This window comes from Gallus gallus, chromosome 1 (genome assembly GCF_016699485.2).
Source record: "Gallus gallus isolate bGalGal1 chromosome 1, bGalGal1.mat.broiler.GRCg7b, whole genome shotgun sequence".
Taxonomy (NCBI): Eukaryota; Metazoa; Chordata; class Aves; order Galliformes; family Phasianidae; genus Gallus; species Gallus gallus.
The window spans coordinates 75994959-76007980 of NC_052532.1; the positions used below are offsets into that span (position 1 = coordinate 75994959).

General features: G+C 39.4%; 1 protein-coding gene across 17 annotated transcripts in view; it reads left to right on the top strand.

Moving 5' to 3' along the window:
- RIMKLB (ribosomal modification protein rimK like family member B) overlaps nucleotides 1–13022 on the top strand; it is a 70611-nt gene that overhangs the window by 40034 nt on the left and 17555 nt on the right. For 7 of the 17 annotated variants that reach the window (XR_006931015.1, XM_046899094.1, XM_046899100.1 and 4 more), the window contains 4 exons: nucleotides 1834–1920; nucleotides 6743–6946; nucleotides 8343–8488; nucleotides 12847–12923. Coding sequence is in view for 13 of the 17 variants with exons in the window: in XM_046899094.1 (XP_046755050.1) it covers nucleotides 1834–1920; nucleotides 6743–6946; nucleotides 8343–8488; nucleotides 12847–12923 (514 nt within the window). In the remaining 4 variants the exon portion in view is untranslated. Of the gene's footprint in view, nucleotides 1–1833; nucleotides 1921–6742; nucleotides 6947–8342; nucleotides 12925–13022 lie in introns of those variants that run through there. The other 10 variants (XM_025142762.3, XM_040648291.2, XM_040648290.2 and 7 more) reach the window with 2 other exon arrangements.

Consider the following 13022-nt stretch of genomic DNA (forward strand, 5'->3'; position numbering starts at 1 on the left):
TTTGCTGATTACTTCTAAAACACTTTGAACTCCAGTTGCCTACAACAACAGGCAGAAACTTGGGGAACTGAATGTCACAGGATATTGAAGATCTAGACTTTAGTAAAATCTGAAAATATGTCAAACTTCTATATACATAAAAACATCTGCAAATATATTAGTTGTTAGGAAAGGCCAAAAATAGCACAAGCTCACATGTTCAAGTACTTATTAACTGTTCTTTGAGGTTTGGTTTCCTTCCAGAGTTCCATCCATCAGTTAATCACTGGTGTTACTTAAAGAACCAAAGGCTGCCTCTGGAGCCTTTGGTTCTTTACAGAGTGCCATGTTAGGAGAACCATTTGTTTGAGCTACCATGGTTTTATTTTTGCTTTAATTAAAATACATTAAAAAGTGGAATACACTTCTCACCCTTCCTTTCTTTTTTGGGAAGCATTAGTGCTTTCCTCTCCTTCGTGCAGTTACACTGATAGGCTTTTGTAATGAAAACTTGGCAAAAACACAAACTTGATAAGAGCATCAGTCAACTATTTCTATCAATTACTATGAAAACACATTTGAGAAGAAACATCCATTCTTTATAGATACAATTGCTCTAGTTCTTCAAGAAAGGAATGAGTTTTTAATTCACTGTGAGGAAAGGGAAACCAAGAATGATGATGTAGCTGGCGAACATCTCTGTTTCTTCCTAACTCTCTGCCTGTCTTTTAATTCTTTTAATGCCCGTCTCTGGAATTTGACAGAAGTGTTACCTTTCTTTTTTTACACAAGTATCAAGTTATCAAGGAGAGTTTAACTTTGCCAAGAAAAACAGGATGTATTGAACTACACGTTATTCTATGACATGCATTAAAATCTGTGGTGGAGTAGTGCTACTTGCTTCTGGATTTCTGACCAGTGTTCTGGCTTAACTTCTGTGCTTTACTGCACATGGTTTTAGAGGAGTCTCATCCCTTCATCTGCTGACTTATCTTATTTCTTGTACTGTGGTCAGCCTCCTGTGAATCAAAGAACTCAAATAAAACTAAAGCATCAATCATAAATGTTAAATGTTACTCTCTAAGATTCTTACAGATTCAATGCAACAAAAAGATCGAAGTAGTAATTCAAGAAATGCTGAGAAAGAGATGCAAGAGACTTAAGCCTTAGAAAAGGGGAAATGGGTCACAAGATTTGAATTCTTACTGATGTCAGGATTATGCCTTGACCTTGTATTCCGTGCTGTTTGAATGGAACTGTTCCTGGTGTTATGTCTGTGCTACTTTCCTGTTAGACAATTTGGATGATGAAGTAGAAGGGCTAAACTGGAACAAGATGGTGGAATCAGGATGTTCAGATTTGAAAGACTGGATTGAGCTTTTTTAGAGTTGTGATCAATGGCCATTGTCATTATTAAACATTTGTTAACCTAAAAGAGATTTAGGTTAGATGTTAGGATTAAATTCTTAACTCAGAATGGCGAGGCATTGGCACAGGCTGCCCGGGAAAGCCTTGGAGGCATTCAGGGCCAGGTTGAATGGGGCTCCTGGCAGCCTGATCTAGAGGTTGGCAACCCTGTCCACAGCAGGTGGGCTGGAACTGAATCTTTAAGGTCTCTTCCAACCTAAGCCAATTTGTGTCTTACATTCCAAAGGAAGTAGAAATTATTAATGCACAGATTACAAACACCTCAAAGTTCTGACTGTGATCTGTGACCAAATTCTTATTAACTGTTATTTTTTTTTCCTCTGCATTATTGAAGTTGGAAGAGTGAGAGGAATGTGTCACAATTAAATCCCCAGTTTGGCTACACCAGGTTGGTGGCATATAATATTATTGGTTTTCTTTTACCAGGTGGTCATGAGAATTTTGCCAAAATGATTGATGAGGCAGAAGTGCTGGAGTTCCCTATGGTGGTGAAGAACACGCGGGGTCACCGAGGTGGGTCTGAGGTCAGAGATGAAGGCAGGGAGTACTCTGAGCAGTACTTGAGATTTTGTGTTGTCAAGGGGTAATAGTTAAGAAGGTTTTCTATTAGGTGTTGAACTTTTTTTGACAGTACTCCTAAGTTCTTCTAGCCTCCAAATTCTGAATGTTGAACAGGCTGCAATACTGGGAAGCAGTTTTAATAGAACGTGATCTTGAAATATCAAGGAGGATAAGGGTTCAAAGTTAACAGTACATTAGTGACTTTTGCAAGGAGCGCTTTGAACTAGAATAATGGAAGGCCTAACTCCATGGATATAGAGAAGTGCCTACCTGGATTTTAGGGATGTTTCTAAGCAGGCATATGAAATAAAATTTTAGTTCAACAAACCTTAATTTGACTTTTCTTTCTAAATGACTTTTTCTATAGTTAGGATTCTGATTTAAATATAATGTCATATACAGTTTGCCAAATTAAATTTTTTTTTTTTTGGAAAAAAAATCTCTGACAGTACTGGTGGTAGTGCAGCAAGTTAATGTGAAATTTTTCTGTTACCAGTCTTTTAAGTGTTGAATCTAGAATACCACATCAATTCATTTTAATGGTAGATAGTGGTCTACTAAAGTAAAAAGGTTTGAAGTCAATTTTAGAGGTTATTTATGTAGGAGATCATGCTGGTTTTAATCCACTTTGAAAAATACTAGAAGAGTCTGAAACTGATGTTTAAGCACATAAACTAGGAATTAACATAAGCTAATAGAAACATACCCACATGACCCCATTTCTTCCTTCTTATTGCACCTGTTTATTCCTATAGGATTGTTCTGGTGCATCTCTTCTGAAACATGGTGGTTTCTTTAACCATTTAGTAAATGAATTCGGGAACGATTATTAGCTAAATCTAGACTGGATGTGTTTATTTGGATTAATTCCTTGCTTGAATTATCATTTATTTTCACAAATTCTGCACTGATGTAGTGGAAGACTTGAGAGCGAAAGGCTGTGGCAGTAGAAGATTTTGGCAGTAATACCTATTTGTATGGCCTTAAAGTGCTTTCAGACCTTTGGAATCTGTGATGTTGGAATTTGACTTTTCAGCAAGCTGAATTTGACATATGTGGAGTAACTGAGGAACTGGATTGGGTTTGCCTTGACATTGTTTCTTGTTAAGATCTAGAAATAATTGTAGAGTTTGTAGCTACTGACTTTCTTTTCCATTTTTAGCTAGAATTCATATGAATCTCTGCTTAAGGTTAGTGTATCCTGGGCTGCATTAGGCAAAGTATTGCCAGCAGGTAAAGGGAAGTGACCCTTCCCATCTACTCAGCACTGGAAAGGCCACACCTGGAGTGTTGAATCCAGTGCTGGGCTCTCAGAACAAGAGGGATATGAAGCTACTGAAGTCCAGCAAGGGGCCATGAAGATGATCAAGGAATTGGAGCGCCTCTTCTGTGAGGGTAGGCTGGGAAGAGAACGGACCTAGAGAAGAGAAGGCTCAGAGGGGGAGGGGATTTTACCAAGTCTACAATTATGTAAAGGGAGAGTGTCGAGGATAGAGCTGGGCTCTTCTCGCTGGTGCTCAATGCCAGGCCGAGTGTCAGTGTACACAAACTAGAACACAGGATGTTTCCTCTAAACACCAGGAAGCACTTCCATGGTGTGTGGATGACTGAGCACCTGCACAGGTTGCCCAGATTGGTTGCAGAGTCTCTTCCATGAAGACATTCAAAAGCCATCTAGACATGGTCCTGGGCAGCCTGCTGTAGGTTGAGTAAGTGATGGGATCAGATGGACCTTCAGAGCATCCTAAAGCATCAATTAATTCTGTAATTTTGTTTACATAATTTACGTACCATACATTTTAATGCAAATTTATCACAGTGCCTGCACTTTCACATTAAGAGAGTTGGGGAAACTTCTTCAAATTAATTTAAGATGGGCCATTTTCAAATGGTATTTAAAAATGAGGCAAATGTGTCCACAGGTATCATTTAATGAATAAAAGTTGTGCTCACTTAAGCCAATTTTCTTCAGTTTGCTGCTGCTGCAAATGTGCCATTTTTATTGTGCCAGGATTTTGTGGTGATGTATATTTACCAAAAGCTAAGTAGTTCTCCTCCAAAGCATCATTTATTCTGTCCAGTTTTAGGAATACAGTAGGAGTAACTGCCTGTAGGAGAGCAGAAGTTGGGCATGGAAGAGATCACGTGGAAGATTTTGCTTTATTGTCCTACTTTTAAGTCTATATTCTGATGCTGTGATTCTTATAAGAAATTTCATGTTCCTCAAGGAGCATTTTGTGCTGTGCAGAACTTAAACCCTGAGAAAGCAGAGGCTTCTCTAGTTGACCTTTGGAGCACTTGCTAGAATTCTTAGCATGTTATTTCTTCTAGGTCTGCTGCAGTTGTGTTTCTGTTTTCTTAGAATAGCCTGTTTATAAATCAATTTTTGTATTTTCTTAACATTGCAGCATAACTCAGTGACAATTCTGCCATAAAAAAATCAGTGTAGCGTTATTGCAAAACATATATTTAATATGACATGAACATGTCATTAACAAAGTGGGAGAGGAATTGGGAGAAGTAGCTAAAGATGGAAACAGATGACTTCTTGTAAGACTAGAAAAGAGACTGTCCTTACAGAGTCTTCCTCAAATGCTTTTCATTTGTATTAGTAAAATTGGAAGAGAACAGAGAAGTCTTTGGTGTGCTCTAGAAATGAAAGGAGAATGAAATGACGTGTTTGAACTTAAACAAGACAGATGTTTGGTAAGTTTGCTAGCAGAAAAGTTTCTGGAGCTAAAGAGGTTTTTTCAAAATTACAGTACATACCACTTACTTTTATGTTTTGCGGAATGTTCAGCTAAATTTATCTTGGATACTTTGGAGTGTAGTGTTTTGCTCTGAACTAAGTTGCTTCACTGCTAAGCCTCATTCTGGAGTTCTGAGTTCTTAGAAGTGCTGGGAAGAGCAGTTTTGCAATAACACACTAGTCACTTAAGAGCTCCTAGCAGCCTGTTGTTTAGCAGTTTCATGTGATTGGTTCTTGCTGTATCGGACATGTAGGCTGTGGGTCTAATTAAATGTCTGCTGCTTTTGTAGTATTTTTTCCATTTTTTTCTCAGTAAGGACTTGTTAACTTTACCCCCCCCCCCCCCCCCAAAAAAAAAAAAAGAAATTACAAAAACATCTCCTTTATCTAAAGCTTTTTGGTTTTGTTTGTTTGTTTACTTTTTTATTTTTATATTCTTCTCATGGCTCCTCTATTCTTTCAGTACTTGAACACTCAAAAGCACTGAAGCACTGGAATCATAGAATCATAGAGTTGCTAAGGTTGGAAAAGACCCACAGGATCACCCAGTCCAACCATCCACCCATCACCAATGGTTCTCACTAAACCATGTCCCTTAACACAACATCCAAACGTTCCTTGAACAACTCCAGGGTCGGTGACTCCACCACCTCTCTGGGCAGCCCATTCCAGTGCCTGACCACCCTTTCAGAGAAGTAGTATTTCCTAACATCCAGCCTGAACCTTCCCTGGTGCAGCTTGAAGCCATTCTCTCTAGTCCTATCACTAGTCACACAAGAGAAGAGGCCAAGCTCCAGCTCACTACAACCTCCCTTCAGGTAGTTATAGAGAGCAATAAGGTCTCCCCCTGAGCCTCCTCTTCTCCAGACTGAACAATCCCAGTTCCTTCAGCCGCTCCCCATAAGGCCTGTGCTCCAGACCCCTCACCAGCTTTGTTGCCCTTCTCTGAACACACTCCAGGGCCTCGATGTCTTTCTTACAGTGAGGGGCCCAAAACTGGACACAGTACTTGAGGTGCAGCCTCACCAGTGCTGAGTACAGGGGGACACTTACTTCCCTGTTCCTGCTGGCCACACTATTTCTGATACAAGCCAGGATGCCGTTGGCCTTCTTGGCCACCTGGGCACACTGCTGGTTCATGTTCAGTGTATCATCAATCAATACCCCCAGGTCCATTTCCTCCACATAGTCTTCCAGCCACTCTGCCCCATGCCTGTAGCATTGCCGGGGATTGTTGTGGCCAAAGTGCAGGACCTGGCATTAGGTCTTGTGGAACCTCATCCCATTGGCTTCAGCCTGGCTATCCAGCCTATCCAGATCCCTCTGTAGGGCCTTGCTACCCTCTGGCAGATCAACACTTCCAGTCAACTTGGTGTCATCTAGCAAATTTACTGAGAGTGCACTCAATGCTCTCATCCAGGTCATCAATAAAGATATTGAAGAGGACAGGCCTCAGCACTGACCCCTGGTGAGCACCACTCATGACTGGTCGGCAGCTGGATTTAACTCCATGCACCACCACTCTCTGGGCCTGGCCCTCCAGCCAGTTCCTTACCCAGCCAAGAGTGTATCTGTCCAAGCCACGAACTGCCAGCTTCTGCAGGAGAATACCGTGGGAGACAGTGTCAAAGGCTTTGCTGATGTCTAGGTAGACTACAACAACAGCCTTTCCCTCATCCACCAGACGGGTCACTAGATCATAGAAGGAGATCAGGTTGGTTAAGCAGGACCTGCCCTTTGTGAACCCATGTTAGCTAGGCCTGATCCCCCGGTTGTCCCACACATGCTCCGTGATCTCCTTCAAGACATCAAGACAGTCAGCTCCATCACCTTCCCCGGCACCGAGGTCAGGCTAGCAGGAATGCTAATATCCACAGATGAGTTTGTAAATGCATATAAGCTACAGGTAGTGCATGTGAGAATGAGCAAAACAGTGGTCAGAGGTTTTACTTCTGTGTTGAATCACTGACTCAGCACAAATTAGTAGCTTCTTCCAATCCTACAATCCATCCTTTTATTGTACAGGCAAAGCTGTGTTCCTGGCACGCGACAAGCACCATTTGGCAGACCTGAGCCATTTGATTCGTCATGATGCCCCATACTTATTTCAAAAATATGTTAAAGAGTCCCATGGCAAGGATGTACGTGTCATCGTAGTAGGAGGCCGTGTTGTGGGCACCATGCTCCGTTGCTCTACAGATGGGAGAATGCAGAGTAACTGCTCACTTGGTAAGAAAAGCTTTGTTCATAGTTTTTGATCAAAATATTTGAATCCAGAAAAAGGACAAACCCAGCTGCAACAAGCTGAAAGTTTTATTTTGTGTTATCTGTGTTTACCTTTAGATGTTTACGGAGGGAATAGGAGAGCAAGATCTAAGTGAAATATGCTTCACACAAACCTATAATCAGAAACTCTCTGCCCAAAGTATTAGATAGATAGGACAGATAGAAGGGAACGGGAAGTTCTAAGAGCACAAACAGAGCATATGATGCAATGGAGTAGAAAAAAAAAAAGATGTTGGAAAACCAGAGGAAAAATGGGACCATCAATTGGGAAGAGAGTAGAGTGCTAAAAGAGAAAACTGTATAAGGCAATCAACAGCTGAGTTGCATTTTACAGCTGCTTGTGCTGCCTTAAGTTTGTCAGTCTCCTCCCTGCAAATTTTTTTCCCCTAAAAACCATGTCTGTGAGGAAGTTTACTACGCTGATTATTGTATACTTGTATTTGTGTTTCTGCATCACTTTTTGTAGGACAGGAGAGGTTTCATAGGGTGAAAGGAGAAAGGAGGGTTGGGGTTGCCTGACTAGTAATTTAACTGAAATTACTGAAACTGACTTGAGCAGGTATTGGAAGAAGTGTCTTCGTGTACAGTACAGTTTTAGTAAGTCAGAATGCATTAGAGATTTTAGTTACTACTTTTTGATGCTGGGGAAATGCAGCCTTAAAGATTTTTCTGCTAAATGTTTTTAGTGTTGTTTTATATTTTTAAACTTAAGTTATATGATAGATGAAGTTTGTGTCGTTTAGTACTTAGATGATGGCCTGTGTATTAGACCAGTTGAGGTACAGACCGTGTTCCAGAATTGCTTCTTTAGAGACAGTGACTTATGACAGCAAGTTGAGAGAGAGCCAAGCAAATGGAAATATCCTAACCCTCTTCCCCCACAGTTTGGCAGATCTGTATTATCATCAAGAACATTTGGTTTAATTTTGCTGGATGGTTTATTGTGATAACTTACATATAGCAAGCATCTACCTTAAAGGAGGAAACAAGGCTATGTGTATAAAGCCTCCATCTTAGAAGACGAAACAAAGATGATTTGTTTAGTACTCTTTTTAATTCCCCAAAGATAGCAAAAATATATAATGACATCTTTCTTCGCTATTTTTATTACTATTTTTTAAACAAGTCATAGTCTTGACCTGCCTTTTGCTGAATCTTTTGAAGTCCTGCTAGGTTTCAAGTTATTAGCAGTCACTGTGGCAAGAAGGCTGCTTTTTGAGTTGTTATCAGCCCTGTGCTTGCAGGCTTGCTTTGGATCATCAACTGAAGTGCACCAGCCAGACAAGAAGTATGTTGGTCACCAGATTAGACACAGTGAGTTGTTTTCACTTTTTTCCAGGTGGCGTAGGGATGATGTGTTCACTGAGTGAACAAGGCAAGCAACTGGCAATCCAAGTGTCCAACATCCTGGGGATGGACGTGTGTGGCATTGACCTACTGATGAAGGACGACGGTTCATTCTACGTCTGTGAGGCCAATGCAAATGTAGGTTTCATTGCCTTTGACAAGGCTTGTAATCTAGATGTAGCTGGTATCATAGCGGACTATGCCGCTTCTCTCCTAACCCCCGGTCGCTTGACGCGGCGCATGTCCTTACTCTCTGTGGTGTCCACGGCAAGCGAGACTAGCGAGCCAGAGCTGGGCCCTCCAGCTAGTGCCGTTGTCGACAATATGAGTGCTAGCTCCAGCTCTGTCGACAGCGACCCTGAGACCACGGAGAGAGAGTTGCTCACCAAGCTCCCGGGGGCTCTATTCAACATGAACCAGCTATTAGCCAATGAGATCAAACTTCTTGTGGAGTGATGCTGCATGTAAATAGATGACCAACAGAACTCTCTTGTAAAATTTTCTTTGAAACCAACTTGCAGTGCTGTTTATTAGGGAAACTCAGAGAAATGAGGAAAGGAGAATCAATCAAGAGAGCAAGATTAAAAGACGTGTTCTGTGACTGCTGCCTCTATTTTTTTGCAGAACATAATATTGTGATAATTCTTCAGCACCGTTGTTGTAATGAAGATGTTTAATTTACAGCCTAAATGGGAGTTTTATTTGGATGCTGCTTTGGTTCTGCAACATATTGCAGTGCATGGGTGTTCACAGGAAAGCATTGAAATATGATTAACTGGAAGATTTTCAGAAGGCTCTGGCAGCTCTCTAGAAACCTTTGTGAATTAATGCAGCAGTTAACTCTCTTCTGCTCTCTAAGGCTTGATCCTGTAAATTGCTGACTGCCTTTAATTTTCAGTGAGAGTTGAAGGTGTTAAATTTTTTTAAAAAGGTATTTAAAACTCCTGACACCTACTGTTTCCACTCTTGTGGTCAATTCAGCATATTTTTGAAACCATCTCTTTCAGACCTTACAGGATGTGGCCCTTCAAAGGATGAGACAGAGAGGATTGTCAGTTGCCCTAATGTGAGCTTCTGTACAAGTCTCAAATTGGTGCCATCTTGATATTAACTGGCAGATTTGTGTCTGTTTTTCTTTATAAGGCATTGGAAACAGGTTTTCTAGTACCTCAGATTTTTTCACTTCAGATCCTGAGTTTGGGAGGTATGCAGGGGAATTGGTCATATTATATTGGTGGTAGAAGTGGCACATTTTAACTATTTTTTGCATGATTGGAGGAGTTGAACAGCACTGTAATGTTTGGTATACAAAACAATGTTTAATCCAATGTGAAAGAAATTACACTAGTTAAAAAAAAATGTGCATTGGCTTGTATTTGTTAGTGTTTTAGTCGTTTTGAGAGAGATCTGCAATGTTAATGTTCCTTTTTTTTTTTTTTTTAATACATGTTAGTCCAACACTCCCTTCTCTATGCCTGCATCTTTAACAGTGGCCAAAGTGAAAACACTGCAGACTATTTGTTAAGAAAACACTGAGTTAAAGTCTGTACTATGTTTTTTTGTTTGTTTTGTTTTTTTCCTTTTTTTTTTTTTGAGTGGGGGGGTATATTTTGCTTTTTATGGGGGAGAAATGTGATAAGGTGTGGAGAAGTGAAAAGTTGGTGAAAAGTGATTAGAAATCTAGAGGTACATTAGAATAAAGTTGCAGTTCATGCAATACTTAGAAGGCTTACTATTTCCCGTTGAGAATATTTTAAAGCTGATGTTGTCAGAAATCCAAAGTACATAACTGAGAAGTTGTTCTCAATTCTTTGGCAAACATGCAGCAAATTAAATTTAAAAAAAGAAAAAAAAAAAGGAAAAAAAAAAGGGAAGAGAGCTCAGCCAGAATAATAATAACAATAATAATAAAAAAGTATAACCTAGGTCCATAAATATTTAACAAATTGATTCTGTACTCTTATATGTATGTGGTGTGAACGCGCACACTTGTGTGTGTTTGTGAACACGCATTTGCTTTGCTTCATTTCTTTTTGGGTTTTGTCTATTTGGATCCTAATTTTTTTCTAGGCTGCCTGATTTTTCTTAGTTGTTCTGGCTGTGCGTTTTCTCATTAGCCTTGAGCTGTTTTGGGTAACACATACCCAGAACAGAGATATTGAGTCAGTTTTTCAGTCCCTATCTTCCCCTCCTCCTTTTCTTCCACCTTCTCCTCCCTCTGCTTTCATTCCATTCCCAGTTTTCTGGGATCATAAAGCCCTGGAACTATATATATATTTATATATATATAAAAATAAGCCTCTTTTTTAAATACACAAAGTAAAACGTTTACAATTGAAAAACAATCTTGTGAAAATAGGGTTTGTTTGGAGGGGGGTTGTGTGTGTGCAATGCTGCTGTTTCCTGGATACTTTAATGAAGCATGTCCCATGTACCCTCTGAGGCTCTGCACTGCCCACCTTTGTGGCCCCTCTTCACCTCTTTGCTGCTCTGCTGTTTTATCTTCACTTGGACCTTAAACACAACTCATGGACACCATGCAGAGAGTCTTCAAGAGGCAATAAACAGAACAGTATTAACCTGCTTTCGTGGAGGTTTGATCATGCTTCTTTGTACAGTTCTTTTTTTTTTTTAATTTTAAAAGGAATGTAATAAAATGGCTTTTTTTTTTTTTTTTTTTGGTAGAATTAAATATTATTATTAAAATCAAGTGTAAGGTTGACTTGTGGTGTTAAGCAGGAGAAGCGGACTAGCTGGTCCAGCAACAAAAGGGGCTTCAGTAGTCCGGATATTTTCAAATCTTTTCTTCCTAAGCCTTCAAGTGCACAGGTTGTATCTGAAGAATATAAAGGTCTTTAACTTCTATGAAGAGCTGCAGAAACACAGAACACAAAGCTGATTTTCTGGTCACTGAGCAGTACACTGTCCTTCAGAAACTCTTCTCCCCTTGTGTGTTAGTTCTAAGGGGAATTTGGATGTTGGTTCTTTTTTGTTTTTCCTTTTCCTTTTTATTGGTAGGTGCTTGCACTCATTGAGATGCTGATGGGTCAGTCTTCACCTTTTCAGCCGTGGCTCACGTAAAGCACATGTGGAATAGAAGCAGGGAGTCAGCATATGCTAGCTGATATAGTAGGACCTCTGTACTTCTGTCACAGTAATGTCCTTAAGGCAAAAGAGCAGGTAACTGAACATTCTGGGCTGTTTTTTAAGGCTCCATTCTATTTTGTGGAGAAATGTTGTGTTACACAGTAACTTTACATTTCTCTCACCCTTTCAGAATATCCAAGTAACATTTTACCGTAAGAGTAAATAACCATGAGATTTTTTGACAAACAGTGGGTTGAGAGAGTTACAGTTTGGTTCCTTTGTGATAAGATGCTTCTCTGTCATTGGTGCTTCCAAGCAATTTTGGAGATAAGTTTTTGCCTCCTTTCCTGATCGCTATGCAATATTTGAAACATCATGCATGTTCATTTATATGTAAGTTATTGATATTGCATATGAAAACCTTACTTGAAGATTTACTGGTACAAACGGACACATTGTCTGATGTATTTACTCACTCTTTATCCATTGCTTATGAAGTAGTGAAATGTACAAAGTGATATGGGGTGCGGAGGGAGGTTCTTGCTTTTACTTACATAAAAAAAAAAGGTATCCAAGTATGGCCTGTTGTAACGAGGCCAGTATTTCCCATTGAAGGTGAGCTTTACAGACCTCAGCTTTATATGCTATATTTCCTTCATTTCCATATGCTGAAAAACACACGTTAAACTTTCATACAGCTGAATTAAAACTACCTGCATATTTGAGTTTGGAATTTTATGCTGAAAAAGTAATCAATATACAGCTGGATTATAATAGTGTTAATACATCTCATAGTGATAGAAATATTTCTGTATTTCTTAATTTTGAAAAAGCCAGTTAGAAACTCTCTTGCAACAGTAAGTATCTTAAACTACATCTGATCATTATTTTTCCTTTTTTTTTAACGGTGGAGACTTTCTTTTGTTCAATTTAACATGTTTCTAATTGATGTCTTGCTCTGTCAATGTATGGATTGTATCTTAAGCTTTGTATTTAATGTTCTAGTGTGTTTCATAAAAATTCACTGTTATACCACATCATTCATAATGCAGTAATAGAAGGTCAATGCTCGATGAGTGTGTGGACTGTTAAAGTTTCTTGTTCTGAACTAGTGGTCACTATTTGTGCATTTTCTTCCACTTTGTGATCTATCTTTCATGTGAGATACTTATTCAGGAAGTATCCTCTGGAGCACCAGTGTACTTCAGATGCAAAGGATACTTCTTAAGATGTTCTATTGGACTTCAAAATCCAACACATGAAACCAGTGGCATTTGCTAAATCTTTTCTCCCGTTTGTTGTGGATATCTGTCAGTTAAATATATAAGTGACTCTAGGGGCTTAGAAAGACTTCATGAAAACAATTTGCATGTACAATATCTTTCTCACGGCTCACTCTTTTTGAGAAGGTTTATGAGCGTTATGGCTGGTGCAAGATAAACGACCCACTTCTGTTCTCTCTGTGGAATTGTAGGTGCTCAAACAGGTAACATCTGTTGCTACTCTCTTCTTTAATTTTTAAATTTTTCACTGTTCTAGAAGTTGTTTTAAAATGAACACTACAGGTTTCATAAACCTTCATAAA